At 40.6% G+C, this 22,025-nt stretch overlaps 1 protein-coding gene across 1 annotated transcript; it reads right to left on the minus strand.

The window, feature by feature from the left end:
- Positions 1–564: 564 nt before the first annotated feature.
- pou1f1 (POU class 1 homeobox 1) lies at positions 565–21,509 on the minus strand. The gene is made up of 6 exons (XM_068040007.1): positions 21,494–21,509; positions 19,325–19,483; positions 13,279–13,524; positions 10,831–10,995; positions 6,979–7,039; positions 565–778 (listed from the first exon to the last, which is right to left on the minus strand). Exons 2-6 carry the CDS (start codon positions 19,428–19,430, stop codon positions 565–567), a joined length of 792 nt encoding a protein of 263 aa, XP_067896108.1. The 5' UTR covers positions 19,431–19,483; positions 21,494–21,509.
- Between the last annotated feature and the right edge of the window lie 516 nt (positions 21,510–22,025).

Raw genomic sequence — 22,025 nt, forward strand, 5'->3', positions numbered from 1 at the left:
CTGTCTAACTGAATTCTGCAACATATTAATGCAGATTATACTTCTTTGAGTGAAAAAGGCCAAATAACAAATGCAATAAAAATAATTTGCATAAGAATTGTCTGGCTTGGTTGGTAAAGTCAGTGAGTAGCTGAGCTGCACAAATCAGAAGATTTTAGTTTTGATATCCAGTCTGTTGAGTTAGCTGATGGTAGTAGAACTGCCATAAGTGTCTTCAGTGCCAGGGTTTCCACTCAGGAAACTGGTGAGGAGGACAGGATGAAAGGATTGAGCTCTATTATAATGCTGCCACCACGACCCAAACACAACCACCACCCTGGTGAAATGGATTGGCAGCACTCCGTATAGAGGCACATAAATTAACAGTGGCAACTTGGGCAAGGTACTTGAGAGAGAAGTTAAAAGTTTACAAAAATTACATGGTTATCATCAAAAGTTTGTGACCCAATTCCTTTTGCAGGAAGAAAAAGCTTGTTTTACCAGATCTGGAGCAATGTTGTTAGTTTTATAAATGCATTTTGATTCACAACTTTCTGTATATGTTCCAGCACTTTGGGTCAAAGGTTATCTACAATCAAGGTGTTCTTTGAAGGGAAACTGAAATGAATTGTGGTGCAGGTTTGTCTTCACTCGTTTCTCTCTTTGCCGGCGGTTACAGAACCAGACTCTTACAACTTCTTTCTCCAGGTTTAGACTATGTGCCATCTGTATAATCTCCTGTGAGGAAGGTTTACTTTGGTGTCCAAAGTGTGTCTCCAGAGCTTCTTTAGCCAGCAGGCTAATGGTGCAAAACAAATTCAGCATTAATGCAATTTCTGTTCTCTGTGCAATTTAATAAATTAAATCAGTGCCTACATTTAATTTGTACTTGGCAGTTACCTGGGAGGCAGAAGTGGTGTAGTTTTTCTTGTGAATTTGCATTTCAAATTGTTTTTTTCAGTGGAATGAAGCTTTTAGCAGACATTTAAAATTAATATATTCATAATATGCTAAAGGACAAATACAACAGTGGAAAGGTAAATTGCAAACAGGTATTTTTCTGGTTTCTCATGCCATTGCTTTCTTTTTGAATTTTGCTCAACTTAGTCTTGCAGCACAAAATCGAATGGGTAGCATCCATTATTTGGGCATGATGGGTGCCATTTCAGGTCCAGAATAGTGTTAGAGGGGTATGTGCACGCTTAAAAGTCAAGTTGTGCTAGACACCATATTGGTGAGTTGTGAATGGCCACTAAAGTATGCAGAGTATAGAATTATAGAATAGTTACAGCACAGAAGGAGGTCATTCAGCCCGCTGTGTCTGTCAGCTCTGCAAGAGCAATTCACCTAGCCCCACTCCCCTGCTTTTTTTCCTGTAGCCCTGCAAATCTATCCTCTTCAAATAATTATCCAATGCTCTTTTGAAGGCCCCAATTGAATGTGCCTCCACCACACTCAGGCAGTGCGTTCCAGATCTTAACCACTTGCTGCGTAAAAAAACTTCTTATGTCGCCATTGCTGCTTTTGCCAATCATCTAAAATTGGTGTCCTCTGGTTCTCGATCACTCCCATCAATGGGAACAATTTTTCCCTATCTGCCCACACCCCTCATGATTTTGAACACCACTATTAAATCTCCTCTTAATCTTCTCCGGGGAGAACAGCCATAACCTTTCCAATCTATCGACATAACTGAAGTCTCTGATCCCTGAAACCATTCTCGTGAATTTTTTCCTGCACTCTTTATTGCCTTCACATCCTTCCTCAAATGTGATGCCCAGAATTGGACATGGTACTCCAGTTGAGAACGAACCAGTGTTTTATACAGGTTTATCATGACTTCCTTGCTTTTGTACTCTATGCCCTTATGTATAAAGCCCGGGATCCAATATGCTTTATTAACTGCTTTCTCAACTTGCCCTCTCACCTTCAGTAATTTGTGCACATATACCCCCAGGGCCCTCTGCTCTTGCATTCCCTTTAGAATTATACCCTTTATTTTATATTGCCTCTCCTATTGGAGTTAGGCAGGAAAAGTGGAGCTGAGTCCACGAACACATCAGCCATTATAGAATGGCAGAGCAGGCTTTATAAATAAGGGCTGAATAGCCTACTCCTCCTAGTTTTTATGTATATATGTTCCCACCAACTTTACACTTCCCTGCATTAAATAACTGCCCATTTCACCAGCCTGTCTATGTGCTCTTGAAGTTTATCACTATCCTCCTCACAGTTCACCATACTTCCGAGTTTTGTATCATCTGCAAATTTTGAAATTGTGCCCTGTACACCCAAGTCTAAGTCATTAATACAGAGCAAAAAAGGCAGTGATCCTATTACTGTTTCCCGAAAAACCCCACTGTATACCTTCCTCCAGTCCAAAAAACAGCCGTTCACCACTACACTCTGTTTCCTGTCACTCAAGCCAACTTTGTATCCATGCTGTTACTGTCCCTTTTATTGCATAGGCTTTAACTTTGTTGACAAGCCTGTTATGTGGCACTTTATCAAATTCCTTTTGGAAGCCCATGTACACCACATCAACTGCATTACCCTCATCAACCCTCTCTGTTAGCTCATGAAAAAACTCAAACAAGTTAGTTAAATATGATTTACCCTTACCAAATCCATGCTGACTTTCTTTAATTAATCCACATTTGTGCACATGACTGTTAATTTTGTCCCAAATGATCATTTCTAAATGCTTTCTCACCACTGAGGTTAAACTGACTGGCCTGAAGTTGATGGACTTATCCTTACACCCTTCTTTGAACAATGGCATAACATTTGCAATTCTCCAGTCCTCTGCCACCACTCCTATATCCAAGGAGAAATGTCCTGGAGTTCCCACATGAAACAGCATGCATGCACACTCCATGCCACTGAGGTGCCTTGCCATTCCTATATTTATTGCACTACTAAATTTACCACTTAAATAAATAAAGACTCGGCAGGTACTTGCCAATCAGCTGCTTCTCCTGTGCTGATACTATTTTATAGGGAGGTTTACTAAAATGTTTTTACTTAACTCTTAAAATCTAATATATGTTCAGATAATTTACTGAAAAATCAAAACCCTTTTGTGTTACTGTCCTATGATTTTAATTTTAACTATCGCCTAGATCTGATTGATTCATTGAGCACTGATTTTAATTACATGATCGATTATAAAATTGGCTTTAGTTTTTACATTTTATACTCGATCTTACTTAGCAATATACTAACCCCCACGTGACTCGTTGTCCTGTGACATTTCTTCCTGATTTTTTCCTCCCTTTCGGTTCAGACTCAGCATGCCCTGATCCCGGCTAGTTTTACGCTGCGCTCCTCCACTCCAATCCCGGACAGCTTTGTGCTGTGCCACTCGGCTGTCTGTCAACTTTATGCTGCTCCGCTCCAACCATGTTCCAGTGGCTATGAAGGTGACTGTGGAAATGAAATTTAGGCGTCTGTTTCCTTCCAGACTGGAGCTGGAGCTGTTTGCAATATCTGAGTTTGCCGTTTGCTGCTGTGTAAGGGATGTTGCTGACACTCCTTGTTCATTGAGCACTAACTACATTTCATTTTCTCTTGCCAGAGTGAAGGAGACTGGGCAAGTACATGGCTTCACTAGAATTGCAAGCTTACCCATGGTGCAGGATGCCATTGATTGCATGCATAATCGCTTTGTGGGCACCTTGTGTTAACTCTGCTCTATACCTTGACCCCTCCATCACTATCCAGCTGGTGCGTGACCATAGTAGTGAATCGTGCAGGTTAATACCCTGTAGACTGCCAGCAGTCATGATGCCTTCATTCTGCAACTGTCCCCTGTGCATGTTGCATTTGAGTTACCATGGTAAACCAAAGGGTGGCTATTTGAGTGACGAGGGTTATCTGCTGACCACATGGTTGATAATTGCGCAATCCATGCACACGTGGATAGCTTGCATGCACTGAGAGCCATGCTGCCACACAAAATAGGATGCAATAGAGCAGACCATTGGTGTGCTGAAACAATGCTTCCGCTGCTGTGGAGGAGCCTGGCAGTACTTGACAGATAGTGAAATAGCACAACCTCACTATCATGAGCAGATTGTCCTCGCCATCAGCTATATGGCGAGCAGCTCGTGTAGGAGGAAGAGAGGAGGCAACATAGACAGCGTCTTTCTGCCCAGGCTATCCATGAATAACTCATCCGAGTGCATTACCAGTAACTGCAGCCCCAATTTCCCCATTCATCAACAGTCCCACATCTTACTGACCATCACAGTGTCTGCTTGGGCACATTGCAAGAATGAAAGGCAGCATAAAATAAACATTCCAACCCAAATTTATAAATCAAATCATTTCACATTGCGTACAAAAGTCAATTAATGACCTTTGTACATTCCCTTAGTGCCTGTCGTGAACTCCTACGCCGTGCTATCCCGGTGGCTGGAGGAAGGATGCTGATTTTCAGTGGAAGAGACTGCAAATAGCCTTGGAGGATTACCTTGAGCAACTCTGGGCCTGGAAGGCCCAGCTGCAGATTGGACCATTAGGCATAGGCACCACAGCAAGAGTATGGGATAGAGTAGCTGGAACGGGAGAACAAATGCTGTCTTCCTGAGACAGGTTCATGCTCTATGGTGCCACTGCCTTTTCCTGTGCAGTGCCTCACCAGTCCCAGTAATTTGTTGGAGAACAGATTGCCAGATGGTCATGACACCCTGCAAGCCTCTTTGTGCACTGTAATCCATAACCATGATGGTAGCAATCTGAGCTTGCATGACAGAAGTTTGAGCTTACATTGCAGCTCCCAGACTTTGGGTGGCTTCTACTTTTGCTGCAATGGAAGCTGAGACATCGGCCATCAGATGCTACAGCATGGTTGGGATCATAAGTGTGCTCATGGAGTTGGCCACTACTTCTGTGCAAAACCCTGTGCGAGTTGCTGCCACGTTCCTCCATGCTCCTTGACGTTGCATGCAGGTTTTCTGGCAAGTCTGCTAATTCACCAAGCGTTGTCGGCTGTCTCTCGATTCATCTCAAGGTCACTAGTTTCTGCCGTGGATCTTCCGGTGACTGAATAGGCTGATCCTCAACCAGCAGATCTTTGGGCACAAGGGACAGGCTATCCCACGAGTTAGTGGGATATGGAGTGCAGCATTTGCTTCCTTTTCTTCTCTGCTGCCACTCTGCCTCATCATTAATGCGTTTGGACTCATAGCACGATGCAGCTTAATTCACCAAGCATTTTCTTGTGCATAACCACCATCCTTCTGTATGTTGTGCCATCAAAGTGCTTATCTGAGCTTTCTGCTGCAGAACTCGGGTCAACCTCATCCTTGCTGGCACCTACATTATCTTTGCCCCTGCCCTGGCTGCAGGTCTGATGTCTCACCATGTGCAGGTCCTGCCTCTTAATAACGCTGTAAATTACACAGTGTCAGTATCTGAGCTGGTAGCTGCAAGTGTGAAATCAAGTGACCGTGCTGTGTCTTCATCACTCTCTTTTTGCTGTTGCTGCACTGTCTGGCCAGGTTGCACTTCTTGGGTATCTGAAAGGAAAAAAGGTATAAGGATAAATGTGTGATGAGTTGTGGTGGGGGTGAAATAAGAGGTGCATGCTTACACCATCTGCAGTTTGCAAATCAGAAGGCTGTGTACGACTGAGCGGGTGGTGGGATGTGAGAAAGAGGATGAAGTATGAGGGTGCCATCTTTGGTTTCGTTGCCTCTGCTGACCACAGCCTCAGTAATGAGCATCTGAATACTGTCCTCCTCCAGTTAGCGCCTGCCACCTTGGTTTGTGTGCACTACCTTGTCTTGCAAGAGACAGGGAAGTGTGTTGAATGCCATGAAATCTGTTTGGCTGAAGTAGCTGTCCTTGTTGAATAAAGGGCAAGCTGAGAGATGTGGGTGTGAGGTTTGCAGCAGTGAAGTGTGTGAGGGTGTGGTGTAGCCTGTAAATGTCAGGTATGAGTCCTGATTGATAGAAATTGTTAGTATGTGGATGATGGGGCTGTGATAAACAGAGCAGTGTTTGAGGACAGTGGTGCAGCTGATAGGATATGACATTTAAAGATGCATTGACTGACCTTGACCACTTGTGTGAAATTATTGAAATTTTTGCGGCACTACACCGTGCTGCATCCAAGCCCTTGGGGCTTGACTCCTGGCATTGACCTCCATGGCTATCTATTTCCAGCACCTCCCAAGTGTGTGTCTTCAAGGCCTCCTTGCAGATACAGGACATCTCTACTTTGCACCTGTTCCACCAAGGCCTCCAAGACTTTGGAGTCTGCTCTCTCCCTTGTTCTACCATTCTTTCTTTCCCAGGTTAGAATCAGGTGTAGAATAACTTCCTGCACCTGCTGCAGCCACAATGCACTTCCCCTTTAAGTGATGCAGACTAGCTTTAACCAGTGCTCGCTTCTCCCTCTTGCTGAGGCCTACAACCACTCAGTGAACTTAGCTCTGGCTGCATGCTGCAATCATATATATCAGCAGAGAGCATGAAGTTGGCATGCTGCCTACATCACATTGAACAAGCATGGGCTAGTCATATAGCGCATATAGCCCTTTTTCAGGGGCTATCTATTTTAATCCCCTTAGAGTTTGTATCAGTAGTTGTTTAATTCATCTACTGTGGACATTTAATGCTTCATTAATTTTCTGCCAATTTTAGATTTGTGTGGAAAATTAATGTCAAATAGTCAACTTCTACAGAATACTGTACCTGTTTTCCACAGTATGGCATTAGTTTTGCCAAGTGTCTCACTGTATAGGAAACTTGCACATTTGCTGTAATTTTCTCACAAATAGCAAAAACATTCAATTTCTTTCTAATGAATTTACACGCTTATCCTAAATGTAAAATTTTAAATATTATTGTTGACGTGTCACAACAAGAGTTCCAAATAGTACCAAGAGGCTGATGATCATAATCTTGTGCCCTGCGAGCAATCTATTTTCATTACATTTAACCATGCACTTCTCTTCCATAAATATGCTTAGCTATTGTTGTCATTCTCACCTGATTGTAGTTCTTCGTTTTCTTTTTCTTTCATTTGTTCCAACTCTTTCATTATTTAAAGCTGCAAGGAAATGTACAGTTACTAAAATTCATACACATGGTGAATTTGTTTCCAGCTCTTCAATTAGTTTTCTCATTGAAAGATATTTAATTGAGCAATAATTTACCTGAGTTAGTGATCTAGTTTACTATAAGGAAACTAGATTTCAAAGGTGTAGTAGGCATTACATATTTGATTTTCTGATTAAATACCATGAATATTTTCATATATTTATTGTTACAGTTAGATAAAGCTTTGGTTAGGCCCCATTTAGACTACTGTGCTCAGTTCAGGCACCACATCTCCAGAAGGATATATTGGCCTTGGAAGGGATGCAGCACAGATTCACCAGTGCTATACTAGGGCTAAAAAGCTTAAATTATGAGGACAGGTTGCATAGTCTAGATTTTGTATTTCCTTGAGTATAGAAAATTAAGGGGTGATCTAATTGTGGTTAAAAAAGATTGAAGAATTTGATAGGATAGATAGAAACTATTTCCTCTGGTGGGGTTGTCCAGAGCATGGGGGCATAGCCTTAAAATTAGAGCTAGGCCATTTAGGGGGTAATATCACAAAACACTTTTTCCACACAAAAAATGGAATTCTCTTCCCCCAAAATACTGTTGAAGCGAGGCCAATTGAAAATTTGAAAACTGAGATTAATAGATTATTAGGCAAGATATTGAGGGTTAAAGAATCAAGGCAGATAGATGGAACCAAGATAAAAATCGACCAAGATCTAATTGAATGGCAGAACAGGTTATAGAGGATGAATGGCCTACTTCTGTTCTCATGTTAATCTTCTAGCTCGAGGACTGTGGGCTCATTTAATTAGTGTGAACTACCAGTTATTGTGTAGTTTATCTGCTAAGAATTCGAGGTAATCCTTTTCATGGTTTTGGGGGCATAGAAATGAACAAGTTTTGTGCAGGGAGGAATGTCAGTATTGGAATGATTTCTTTTGTTTACCTTTGGCATGCACTATCTACAGAGAACACTTCCGTGTCAATACAACATAGGCCAAATGCTGAATATATTACTCTGGATAAATCATAGAATTGTTACAGTGCAAAAGGAGGCCACTTGGCCCATCATATCTGTACCAGCTCTCCTAATGAGCATTTCACCTAGTGCCACTCCCCCACCTTCTCCCCGTAGCCCTGCACATTCTTCCTTTTCATATAACTGTCTAATTCCCTTTTGAATGCTTCAATTGAAGCAGCCTCCACCATGTTCTCAGTGCATTCCAGACCTTAATCACTCGTTGCATGAAAAAGCTTTTCCTCATGTTGCTTTTGCTTCTTTTACCAATTACTCCAAATCTGTGCCCCCTCGTTCTTGATACGTTCACGGGTGGGAACAGTTTCCCCCATCTATTCTGTCCAGACCCCTCATGATTTTGAATACCTCTATCAAATCTCCTCTCAGACTTCTCTTAAAGGAAAACAGTCCCAACTTCTCCAATCAATCTTCGTAACTGAAGTTCCTCATCCCTGGAATCATTCTCGTGAATCTTTTCTGCACCCTCTCCTACACATTCACATCCTTCCTTCCTAAATATTGTGCATTCATCACCATTTTTCTATCCCCCAATGCTAAACAGCATGGTCTCTATAACCTGCCTTGCAAATTTAGATTCTGTGCCAAGATGAATTAATGACACAAATGTGGCTAAAGGGTGACCAAGGTTGGGAAATAAATAGTCCAGTTAGTTGACCTTTAGAAAAGACAGGCAAAATGGAAAAGGTGGTGAGGTAGCTCTAATAAAAGGATGAGATGAAGGCAATAGGAAAAAGAATCTTAACCCAGAAATTGAGGAAGTAGAATCCATATGAATGGAACAATAAATAACAATGGGCAGAAAACACCAGTAGGGGTAGTTTTAAGACCCCCAAACAGGAATAATTGTGTTGACGGTGTATAAATTAGGAAATTAGTGGAACATCGAACAAGGGGTAATGCAATAGTTGTGGGGGAATGTAATCTTCTTAAAAATGGGAAAACCAAATTAGCAAAAATAGCATGTGGGATCAGCGATCTCTCTCCATTGTGGGTAAAAAACTGGTCGTGAGGTGCGAGGCGCTCATGTTGTTGCTGTATGTGGCGTAAGACTGGCCCATACCCCACTCCTGCGCTGTGGTTGTCACCCGAGCCATTTTCTGCTTTATCTGAAGATCTAAAATGGACTGGATCTGGAGGGACACGATGTTCAAAACTCTGGATAAGGGAGGGGAAAATGTACCCAATGTCACCCTCATCCTGATGACTACCTTCGTGTGCGGCTGCATCAAGCTGTGCATAGAGCCCCAGTACGCAAACACCAAGTGTCACTACATGCTGAGGTTCTATCTGTCCCTGGTGTTATGAAGGATGGGTCTGGTCACATTGCCGCAGAACGTTCCATCCAGTTGGACCGTTCCGTACCACCTATCCTCTGTGGGAAAGTTTCTGCGGGAAAACGCCTTTGACCACCAATCCATCAGGCAGTGGTCTGCACGGAATGTCCTCAAGGTCCTACGGGAAAAGGAGATGGTGGATCCGGTCGGATGGTTCCTCGAGCAGTCTGCCAAAGTCATTTGTCAGAATGCCTCATCACCAGAACTTTCAAACAAGCACCAAGACGTAGCTTGGATTGGTGGTGAGAAGGGCCCTACCTGCAAGATCCTTCCTGCACGCCCGGAGTCTCGCCCCCTCCACACGCTGCCTTCAAGGTGGCTGTGGTGGGGAAGAGACAGTTGCCCACCTCCTTCTGGAATGTGTCTTTGCAAAGCAGCTGTGGAAAGAGATGCAGTGGTTTTTGTTGAGGTTCATCCCAAGCAGCTCTGTAACACAGGACTCTGTGCTCTTTGGGCTGTTACCAGGGACGCACACCGAGATAAACATCAACTGTTGCCGGAGGACCATCGATTTGTGAAAGACGCTCTTTGGTCTGCCCAAAACCTGCTGGTCTTCCAGCGCAAAGAGTTGTCCATGACCAAGTGTTGCAGACTGGCATATTCCAAGGTACAGGACTACGTGCTGAGGGATGCACTAAAGCTTGGGGCAGCTGCTGCAAAGGCTCAATGGGGAAAGACCACTGTGTAAGGGCCTGCCACCAAATGGATCCATGGGAAGCCAAATATGGGTTTGCTGTAAAATGTACATGGCATGTAAAATGGAATGGAAGGGTTGTGAGGCAACTCACTCCTGTATGGAAGAAAACTGATTTCCTTTGCACTTTTTGGAATGTCAACTTGTGCTGTTTTGTAATGCATTTTTTTTTTACAGATTTTTATGAATAAAGTATATTTTTGAATAATAAAAAAGATAGTCACATAAATCCAGTAGGAATTCAGGAGAAACCTCTTTGTCCAGAGAGAAGGATGGAACTTGCTCATGTGGAGTGGTTGAGACAAATAGCATAGATGCATTTAAGAGGGAGCTAGATAAGTACACGAGGGAGAAAGGAATAGAAGGATCTGTTGACAGGGTTAGATGGAAGGAGGCTCCTGTGGAGCATAAAGCACCTGCACAGACCTGTTGTGCAGAAAGGCCTATTTCTTTGCTGTAAATTCTAAAGTATAAATGAAATAAAATATGAAATTAAAAGTAGAAGTTATTGCATCACAATTTACAAATGTTAAACTCCATAGATCCAAGAGAATGCCAATATCCATAACAATTTAAAAGTGAAAAAAAATTCTGAAATCAGTTTATGGAAAAACTGACAGGTTTTATGGAAGATTTATATTTCTCGTACCTATATAACAAATATTCCTGTTAATCAATGTTGGATGGAACATTAATGATGCTGAAAATTGACAGATACATACCTCCTGCTTGTTCTGCTTCATCTAACCATTTGGAAAGGATTGACTTAAGCTTACAAGCATTTTTAAAACTGAGCTGTAAATTTTCAAAGCGGCAAATTGTTGTTTGACTAAATTCTGAGCCGTGTACAGCAGCAAGAGCCTCTCCAACATTTGTTTGAGTATAACCTGTAGTGAGAGAGAGGGAAAGAAAAGGTAAAGTGTTCTAAGGGGACTTGGCTGAAAAAGAAGGCAATTAAATGTAATGGAGAATAAATCTTGCTCCTCCTTTTGGAACTGAAGTTTATTAAATTTTGCTTGAATCTGGTTGGTATTGCAAGCAACAGAAACAGGTTCATTTCTAATTCACTAAGATTTGCATTTTGGTGATCAGATGGCATTGTTGTCTTGCATAGGTAAGGATATTGTTGGTTTTGTATACACTATCACCTGATTCATTTATAAATAGGTAAATATAACAGCCACAGAAAAATGTGTGTATTTCACACCTAAATTGTAGAGCTTTCAGTTGAATGAAAATGACAAAAAGATTAAATCCCACTTGAATGAGTTTCACCTACTACTCATTATGATCCAGACAAGGTAATGTAGATTACTATATAGTTACTGTTCAGATTTTTATCTCTGCGTGAGCAGTGCGAAGCTATTTTGGTTGGTTATATTAATGACTAGCTACAATGACTAGAGGCTATGCAATCAAATTAGGCTGCCTTTAAATATATATTGAATGAACTTGAGTAGATTGAGATGTGGTAACAGTGCCGATGAATGGAACAATTTCCTACTTTTGCTATCCAATCCACATAACGTAAAGCAGAGAGCAAATACAAAGTAAAGTTCCCTTGTCCTGAACAATGCACCTTCACAATCATGTCCTTCTTAAACTCAAAAGTGTTCCCATAGAAAAGTTATACTTTATTTCATTTTTAATCTCTTGTCCTCCATTAACTCCCTCACTCCATAAAGATTAAGTGTTCCTGTATAAATATTGCAGGTGTCATGCAGGCCCCCACCTGCCAAGAATGAGGCACATTAATTTTGCCACATGGACATTACATTTCAAGTTGTTGCTGGGAAGAAAAGGCCTGTTACAAGGAATTGCCAGGCCCCTGGCCAGAAAGACATTTTTGCATATTAGCAGACAGTGTTGGAACAAAGGAGTTATCCTCTGCTCCCATACAATATGCAGAAAAGACCTGGTCAAACCAGTCATCATGTGACCACCCTGCTGGCCAACTTGAGGAGTTTTAAATTGGAGAGAGTGTTTGAACTGAAAAGGCTCTTGGCTCCTGGATTGAAAAGAACCTCTCCTGTCTGCTCCCATCTCTCTTGCACAGAACTCCAAAAACCAACTGAAGCCACATGAACCCCAAGAAAGAAAAGTCTCCAACAGTGAACAAGGTTTAAGAAGAATACTGGGCCCCAACGAAAAGCAAGACCATACCTTCAACAAAAAGACTCTACAGTGAGCCCGAAGCACAGTAACAGAAAACCCTCCTCAGTGATTGTCTCAAACTTTTCCACTTTATCTTTTCTTCTGCTCTTTTATGTCCCTATCTGCATATGTGTGTATAGCATATGCATATCGCATATGCATGCCAGCGTGGGAGCATCGTGTATCTGTAGGTGGTAACCGAAGTAGAGTTTAAATTTAATAAATTTCACTTTTCTTCTATAAACTTAAGAAAGCCTGTTTGTGCTAGTTTCTTTGCCTTATAATTGGAAAGTGATGAATAAGGATTCACCAAGGGGGAAGCTCAACACACAGTGTGTTTAAAAATAAAACCCTGTTACAGTAAGATCAGGTGAAGGCTGAGAGGGACCCCAGACACTTCTCTCACCTGGTCGTAACACATGCATTTTGTTTGCAGCTTGCTCTGAGGATAGTGTTATGAACTACATCAAAAAGGTAGCAACAAAAAATGCTATTATGATTTTCTTCCTAACGAAATGATTTTCTTTGGAAATATCTACATGACAGATTTCTAATTGTGCTTATCACTGTTAGAATTTCTCTGCCTACAACATTCCCATAGTCTTAATCTCACTTTGTAGTGATGTTTGACCTTATTTTTGAGGTGTTTAGTCCAATATTGTTTGAGATTGTGAGATATGTCATAGTATAAGTATATATGAAATTATTGCGGATTCTACTGCAGGTTGTTTTAAAATTTGGTTATGTTTATTTTCAAAGGGTATTCAAGTAGAACCTCAGATATTCACCAACACTTTTCTCCCCTAGTAAGCCCACAAAAGCATCTTAAGCACCATTTTCAATAGAATATCTGATCATCTGAGTCCATACCTAACCCAGAATTATATTCAACTCTTATTTTGATACTTTTTGGAATGTTTTTCTAATCCTGTAGTTTATGTTCAAATTGTTGGTATGTCGCAGAAGTTTAGCAAAGGAATGTTTCTCATAGCTAAGAGCATAAGTTCATCATTTACCTAACTTTATTCTTCTTACTTTAAATTGATTTGCAAACATTTCCAGCTCTTTGATTTCTGGAGAATCCATACCAACTGGCTCCTCTATAGTTTTATTCTTTTTTCGGAACTCCTGTTTGAAGTCGATGACAATGGATTCTTCGCTTAGGACTGACTGATGAATTGGAGCGAATCCATGTCCCAGGGTACACGAAGACGTACTCAGCGTATGGTCAGGCAGTTTGTACAGACATGGAGCAAGCCCATCTGTGTATATAGAGGCAATACGGCAGACTGTTAATGGCATACGATTAACACACATGGAAACAAGGTAGTGCATGCACGGACCTGAGGAATGTGCCATTCACACATATTGTGCTAAGATTCAGGGCGTACACAAGAACATTTTAGGCAACAGACATATAGCGAAGCAGCTGCACATTGTTCACAGTGAATGTTTTGGATTCCCTGCAAAATTCAGAGATTTATTCATTTGAATAGAAGTCTTGAACTTGATGTATAACAATTCCATATTTCCCAATTTCATGGAATATCAGTGATTCCGTGGTCAAATTAAATGTGAAAATGTAATGCTTATTGTCTGGACTTCATCCATGGAGCAGCAAATGTTAATGTTTCAATGATTTAATAAGATGCATAAAAATGCTAATTTGAACATGAGAATATTAATATTAAGATAATTTTAACAGATGGTTACTATATAGTTTTATCCTGGTCTATTTGTTTAATCAGTTATGGTGATCCAGTTCAGTTTCTGGTCAATGGTAACCCCCAGGATGTCGATAGTGGGGGATTCAGCGATGAACATTGAACATCAAGGGGAGATAGTTGGATTCTCTCTTGTTTGAGATGGTCATTGCCTGGCACTTGTGGGGCATGAATGGTACCTGCCATTTATCAGCCCAAGCCTGGATGTTGTCCAGGTCTTGCTGCATATTGACTACTTCAGAATCTGAGGCGTCGCAAATGATGCTGAACATTGTACAATCATCAGCGAACCTCCTCACTTCTGAGCTTATGATGGAGAGAAGGTCTTTGATGAAGCAGCTGAAGATGGTTGGGCCTGGGACGCTACCCTGAGGAACTCCTGCAGTGCTGTCCTGGGACTGAGCTGATTGACCTCCAACAACCGCAACCATCTTCCTTTGTGTTAGTTAGTACTCCAATCAGCAGAGAGTTTTCCCCTGATTCCCATTGACTCCAGTTTTGCGTGGGCTCCTTGATGCCATACTCAGTCAAGTGCTGCCTTGATGTCAAGGGCAGTTACTCTCACCTCACCTCTGAATTCATCTCTTTTGTCCATGTTTGAACCAAGACTATAATGATGTCAGGGAGGTGAGTGGCCCTGGCGGAACCCAAACTGTGCATCAGTGAGCAGCTTATTCAGAAAAAAATAGAAAAAAAGCAAAAAAATAAAAAAGGGGTTAGATAGAGAATAAAGTTCCCACGATACTGTCCGCATCAAACATTCCCAGAAAAAAAAGTGAGCAGCTTACTGCTGAGAAAGTGCTGCTTGATAGCACTGTCAATGACCCCTTCCATCACTTTACTACTGATCATGAGTAGACTGATAAGCCAGTAACTGGTCGGGTTGGATTTGTCCTGCTTTTTGTGCACAGGACATACCTGGCCAATTTTTCACATTGCCAGGTAGATGCCAGTGTTGTAGCTGCACTGGAACACTAGGGGCTAGGGGCACGGCTACAGCTGGAGCACAAGTCTTCAGTACTATTGCCGGAATGTTGTCAGGGCCCATAGCATTTGCAGTATCCAGTGCCTTCAACCATTTGTTGATATCATTTGGAGTGAGTCTGACTGGCTGAAGACTGGTATCTGTGATGCTGGGTACCTCAGGAGGATGCCGAGATGGAACATCCACTTGGCACTTCTGGTTGAATGCTGGGTACAGATGCTTCAGCCTTGTCTTTTGCACTGATGTGCTGGGCTCCCCCATCAATGAGGGTGGGGATATTTGCAGAGTCTCCTCCTCCTGTTAATTATTTAATTGTCTACCATCATTCACGACTGGATGTGGCAGGACTGCAGCTCTTAGATCTAATCCGTTGGGGTTACTTTTGACCTGAAACTTAACTGGACTAGGCACGTCCATACTTGTGGCTACAAGAACAGGGCAAAGGCTTGGTATTCTGTGGCGAGTAACTTACCTCCTGATTCTCAAAAACCTGTGCACCTTCCACAAGGCACAAGTAAGGAGTGTAGCTCCAAAAACACTCAAGAAGCTCGACACCATCCAGGACAAAGCAGCCTGTTTGCTTGCACTCATCCACCACCTTAAACATTCACTCCGTTTACCACAAGTACACAGTGGCAGCAGTGTTTACATCTACAAGATGCACTGGAGAAAATTTTGAAGGCTTTCTCAACAGCACCTTCCAAACCCACAAACTCTACCACCTAGAAGGAGATGGGCAACAGCTGCATGGAAACACCACCACGTGCAAGTTCCTCTTCAAGTCACACACCATCTTGAGTTGTATATATTTTGTCTTTCCCCCATTTTCACTGAGTCAAAATCCAGGAACTCTTTATCTAATCACACTGTAATAGTACATACACCACCTGGACTACAGCTGTTTAAGAAGATGGCTCACCACCTTCTCAAGGGCAATTCAGGGATGGGCAACAGGTACAGGCCTTGTGATCGATACACATCCCATGAATGAAAAGAAAACCTACTCTGAAACATTAATAATGTAGATGAAAACTTTTTTAAAAGGTATTACTCTGTGTGATGTATACAGACTTTGCTATTCTCATAGAACGTGCGTTAAAATAAAACCTGTTATTACTATAACTTAAATTGTGCAACACTAACACTGCAGTAGTTTGATTTGAATGCAAAAAGATGTTGTCCACACCACTAATCTTCAACAAGTAAACATACCACTTCCTCAATACAATACTATTCGCAGCCAAGACTAACTACTAATTTTAGATCTAGTATTATGTAATGAGAAAGGGCTAATTAATAATCTTGTTGTAAAAGAACCTTTAGGGATGAGTGACCATAATATGATAGAATTTTACATTATGTTTGAAAGTGAGCTAGTTCAATTTGAAGCCATGGTGTTCAATTTGAACAAAAGGAAATTATGAAGGTATGAGGGGCAAATTGGCTGAGATGGATTGGAAAAATACCTTAAAAGGTACATAGGCAATGGACAATCTTTAAAGAAATATTACATCGTTTACAGCAACTATACATTGCTTCAAGGCACAAAAACCCCAAAAGTAAAAGCAGTCAACCGTGGATAGCAAAGGAAGTTAAGGATTGTATAAGATTAAAAGAAAAGGCCTATAAAGTTGTCATAAATAGTAGTAAACCTGAGGATTGGGAGGATTTTAGAATACAGCAAAGGAGAACCAAGAAACTGATAAAGAAAGGGAGAATAGAATATGTAAGCTAGCAAAAAATATAACAATGGATGGTAAAAGCTTCTGCAGGTATGTAAAAAGGAAACATTTGGCTAAGACAAATGTGGGTCCATTAGAGGCAGAGTCAGGAGAATTTATAATGGGGAATTGGGCAATGGCAGAGAAGCCAAATGATTACTTTATGTCTGTCTTCACTGAGGAAGATACAAGAAATCTCCCAGAATTAGAGATCCATGGGGTTCAGGGGAATGAGGAATTGAAGGAAATTTGTGTTAGTAAGAAGGTTGTATTGGAGAAATTAATGGGGCTGAAGGTTGATAAATCCCCAGGACCTGATCTTCTGTGTTGAAAGAGGTAGCTATGGAGATAGTGGATACATTGGTGATCATCTTCCAAAATTCTATAGATTCTGGAGCGGTTCCTGCAGATTGGAAGGTCGCAAATGTCACCCCACTATTTAAGAAGGGAGGGAGAGAGTAAACAGAGAATTACAGACCTGTTAGCCTTATATCAGTCGTTCGAAAAATGCTAGAATCTATTCTAAAGGATATGATAAATGGCCACTTAGATAATAATGATCTGATTGGGCACATTCAACATGGATTTATGAATGGGAAATCATGTTTGATGAACCTGTTGGAGTTTTTTGAGGATATTACAGAATTGATAAAGGGGTGCACATGGTATACGTGGATTTTCAGAAGGCTTTTGATAAAGTCCCCCACAGGAGATTGGTTAGCAAAATTAAAGCATATGGGATAGGAGGTAATATACAGGCATGGATTAAGGATTGGTTGACTGGCAGAAAGCAGAGAGTAGGAATAAACGGGTCATTCTCGCATTGGCAGGCTGTGACTAGTGGAATACCGCAGGGATCGATGCTTGGGCCCCAGCTGTTCACAATATATATCAATGATTTGGATGTGGGGACCAAATGTAGGATTTCCAAGTTCACGGATTACACAAAACTAGGTGAGAATGTGTGTTGTGAAAAAGATGCAAAATGGCTTCAAGGGGAATTGGACAGACTTAGTGAGTGGGCAAGAAAGTGGCAGATGGAATATAATGTGGAAAATGTGAGGTTATCCACTTTGGTAGGAGGAACAGATATGCAGAGTATTTCTTAAATGGTAAGAGATTAGAAAATGTAGATGTACAAAAGGATCTGGGTGTCCTTGTCAATAAGTCACTGAAAGCTAAGATGTAGTTACAGCAAGTAAGTAGGAAGGCTAATGGTATGTTAGCCTTTATCGCAAGAGGATTTGAGTACAGGAGTAGTGAAGTCTTGCTTCAATTGTATAGAACCTTGGTTATACTGCACTTGGAGTACTGTGTGCAATTTTGGTCCCCTTACCTTAGGAAGGATATTATTGCCATAGAGGGAGTGCGACGAAGATTCACCAGACTTGTTCCTGGATGGCGGGACTGTCCACTGAAGAGAGATTGGGAAAACTGGGCCTGTATTCTCTAGAATTTCAAGAATGAGAGGTGATCTCATTGAAACCGACAAAATACTTTGGGGACACAATTTCAAAATAAGGGGGAAGTCACTTAGGACAGAGATGAGGAGAAATTTGTTTACTTAGAGGGTTGTGAATCTTTGGAATTCTCTACCCCAGAGGCTGTGGAAGCTCAATCATTGAGTATGTTTAAAGCAGAGATTGACAGATTTCTAAATACCAATAACATAAGGGGATATGGGGATAGTGTGGGAAAAAGGCATTGAAGTGGATGATTAACCATGTTCATATTGAATGGTGGGGCAGGCTCAATGGGCTGAACGGCCTACTCCTCCTATATTCCTACTAGTGTACTGAGTGGGGTGCCATATAACTATGTAACACTTGTGGATACACCATTGTTGATCACTCCAAAGCTGGTTGCAGACAGCACCAATTACTGAGCTGGTAGGAGAACTGGAGTGGACTACAGAATTTGACACAGACATCCATCAAAACTATACTGGCAAAAAGCATTCTCTCACTTTAACCAGTTCATTCTTCATGCCATGATTTAAAAAGGCTGCAACCCAGGCTCCCCTCATTTATGGAACTGTCCTCATTACTGCTTCCACTACTTTGCTGCATGCCGGAGCACTCCGACCTATGGCTGTTCAAGGTGATCAAGGACCAAATATGGCCGTTCGAGATGACAAAGGACCAAATAAGTATATGGGTGGTTGGGAATGGTGGGTGTTCAAATGCATCAAATGGGTATTCCCCAATCAAAAGGGACTTCCTTGCTTATCGAACTTAACTAACCACTTATGGCATTTGTGTAATGATTAAAAACAAGGGTTCATGATCAGTTCCAAAGCAACATTTTAGAGGTGATGCAAAAATATTGCTTCAATCACAGCATTGTAAAATATTACTGAGGGGCAGCTGCACTTTCTGAAAACGGTCTGAAAGTATCTGTGGAGTCCAGTTGTATATACTACAGATGATAGACTGAAGGGTGTTCCAAGGAGAATGTAAAACAGCTCAATTTTGAGATGACATTGATAGACTGACCTTCACACCATTTAAACACTTGTATCATGGACAACTCACCAGCCTATGAGTAATCTTTTTCATATATCATTAAGAAATTGAAACACAAAAGGAATTGCAATAGTAATTAATACAAAGAGAAAATGTGGTTGCCTCACCTGCCATCACCCCATAAGTGGATTGTTGGCTCCCATAATGACAAGATGGCATGGAGTAGTGAAGTCGAGCAGGTGGGTTGGCCAGAGACCCTGGGGTGAGATGCATAAAGGAACATTTGGGTGTTGACAGTGGTTGGATTGAAGATAACACCGATGGGACTAGTAGGAAAATGCATAAAGTAGGCAAAACTTGATTAGTTTGGTAATATTCACAAATAAATGACAAGAGCCTAGAAATTGCTACCCACAGTGCTTTTGTACACAGCATAATCTGATCATATAAGTTATCTTCCACTATTAAGTTTTACTTTTTCATTAAAATAATAGAAAAACAATTTGATATGAGCACATTACCTTTTGTACAGTAACTTCATCAGCAGTAATTTCTAGTTTTAGATATGAGTATTTTATTGAACAGCTGTTTCAAAATTGAAGGATCTACTGCATTTGATCAAATAATGAAACTTTTACCAAGAATTAAAACATTCTTTATATATAATTTTGGATGAATAATTGTGGCTAAAGTGGCAAGTGAATAATTGAAAGAGGTTTTGTATTTGTGGTAACATTCCCCTAAACCCTAAAAAAAATCTCTAGTTAGGAACATTTAGTGACATTTTACAATTTATTTAGTAAAATGGTTTATATATTTTCTATTTTAACCTTTTAAAGAGAAAAAACTTCTAAATTACATAACTCATTTTGAAAAGATAACTAGCACAATTTAATTAAGAAAATAATTTAAGAAACATGAACACTGAATTTGTAAAAATTGACATAACAAAAGTTAGATATAAAAGGAAAACACCTAAATCCTGGAGACATATTGAAATTATATGTTAGAATTTGTGAACTTGTTTTCTTTTTGTTTGCAGCATGATTCATATTTACAGAAAACATTTTTTTCTCAGCCAATGTTACTCTACTCATATCTGTTAACAGTAACTAAAATTAAACCACTGAAATTTGAGTTTATGTATTTTCTCCCACTGAAATAAGCCAAGTTTACTGCAGGTCTGTAAAGTTAATTGTGATATAATGAAACTTAATAGGGAAAGATTTTCACTGTTCACTCTGTGTAGCAAAATAGTAAATCAATTAATAAAGAATGGCTTACAAATCTATTCCATGTAGCACAGAGAAAATCTTTCCCAATATGTGCAAAGAACCCACAACAAAGTCCTAAGTAAATTAAAGACCCTCCAATTTTTTTTAAATCAACAATTTGCTCTGACACACAAGCAAAAACATTCTGATATCTAATGTGTTATTTTTGTAATATGTATTTCAGAAAGAACAACATAGCTAATGAAGCTAATTACAAAGTACACCTGGCAAAGGGCGCCTCATTTTACAATTTTTAACGAAGACTTGACATTCTTGCTTAGTCTGAACTGTATAAACACCAACAATGTTGCCTTCTGTGTCTGAAATTTAATCAGAGATGATCATAACTTGTACTATATTTAATGAGCTTGACGTCTTCTGTCATTGATCCAAAAATGAAAACTACAAGACACTTTAACCAGTTCATAAATAACTTCAAAAATCCTTGCATTTATCAATTCATGGCGTCGCCCCTCCCTGTCTTTGTAACCTTCTCCAGTTCTGCAACTCCCTCCAAATTTCCCCCTCTTCTGTCTCTGGCCTCTTGTTCCATCACCTTCGCCCTATCATTGATGGATGTGCCTTCAGCAGCTAAGCCTCACTACTTCTCTCTCCTTCTTGAAGACCCTCCTCAAAACTCCCTTTCTTAACAAAACCTTTGGTTGTCTCCCCGAACATCTTTCTTTAGTTTACTGCCCATTGTTTATATTATTGCTCTGCGAAGTGCGTTAGGATTTTTTCTATGTTAAAGGCATTTCATATTTATAAATGCAAGTCGTGCTATTTTGATAAACTTGCTAAAACACGAGTTTTCTTATTCCTGCGTTGCCTAAAATCTGATGACAACTTTCACATCTACTTCTGTATATTTTTGGGAATCGTGCTAAGACACTTCAGGCCCTGGTCACTCCTAACTTGTGAAGTCTTCCTCACTCTTGAAGTGTGCCAATATCCCTCATTGTGTACCGTCCTTGTAGCTGAATTTATTATTTTTAAAAATGTAATTGGCACAGTAAACGCCTGTTTTAAAGAAGAACAAAGAGTACTATGTTTACCAGTTACCTGTTGAAACCACACTGGAGGCTGAGAGGCATTCGACAGCGTTTGGATGGTGCATTGTCGGAGGTGGAGAAGAAGTCCCAATACTAAAACTGTAAAAGAATTCACACTTGAAAGTACTTGTTATGTTATTCCCCCGCATTAATTTTTAAGTAATAATTTTTTCAAAATTTATCTTTAGCTGATCTGTCACTTTTTACCTTTTTTCCATTTACTGAGACCAGAATGTTGCTATGACCGTGGCAGCAGACCATTTACATATACAAGTGTAAGCGGCGGCTGTATTGCACACGCTGATCGCGTGCTGGTATTTATAAAGCAATTTCACCCCTTCATTCATTTTAATGGCCTTTCCCAGGGATATTACTGTCCAACCCCTGAACCTGCTTCCAACATCTAATCAGGAGGGAGAAGAAACCTGAGACCTTGTTTGTAATTAAATGAGAAAATAGACACCTGCAAATCTGGGGACTGGTGTCTAGTTCAGATAACGAATAAAAACGAAAACAGTTGCTAAAGATATTTTTGGCTTGTC

The sequence above is a fragment of the Heterodontus francisci genome, chromosome 10 (genome assembly GCF_036365525.1).
Source record: "Heterodontus francisci isolate sHetFra1 chromosome 10, sHetFra1.hap1, whole genome shotgun sequence".
Taxonomy (NCBI): Eukaryota; Metazoa; Chordata; class Chondrichthyes; order Heterodontiformes; family Heterodontidae; genus Heterodontus; species Heterodontus francisci.

Excerpts from the sequence above, each read along its gene's own strand:
- pou1f1 (XM_068040007.1), bottom strand. The coding sequence starts at position 19,430 with ATGCATCTCACCCCAGGGTCTCTGGCCAACCCACCTGCTCGACTTCAC. Across the intron at positions 13,525-19,324 it reads CACTTATGGGGTGATGGCAG|ATGGGCTTGCTCCATGTCTG; the intron begins GTGAGGCAACCA and ends CTATATACACAG. Across the intron at positions 10,996-13,278 it reads AGTAAGAAGAATAAAGTTAG|GTTATACTCAAACAAATGTT; the intron begins GTAAATGATGAA and ends CTCTCACTACAG.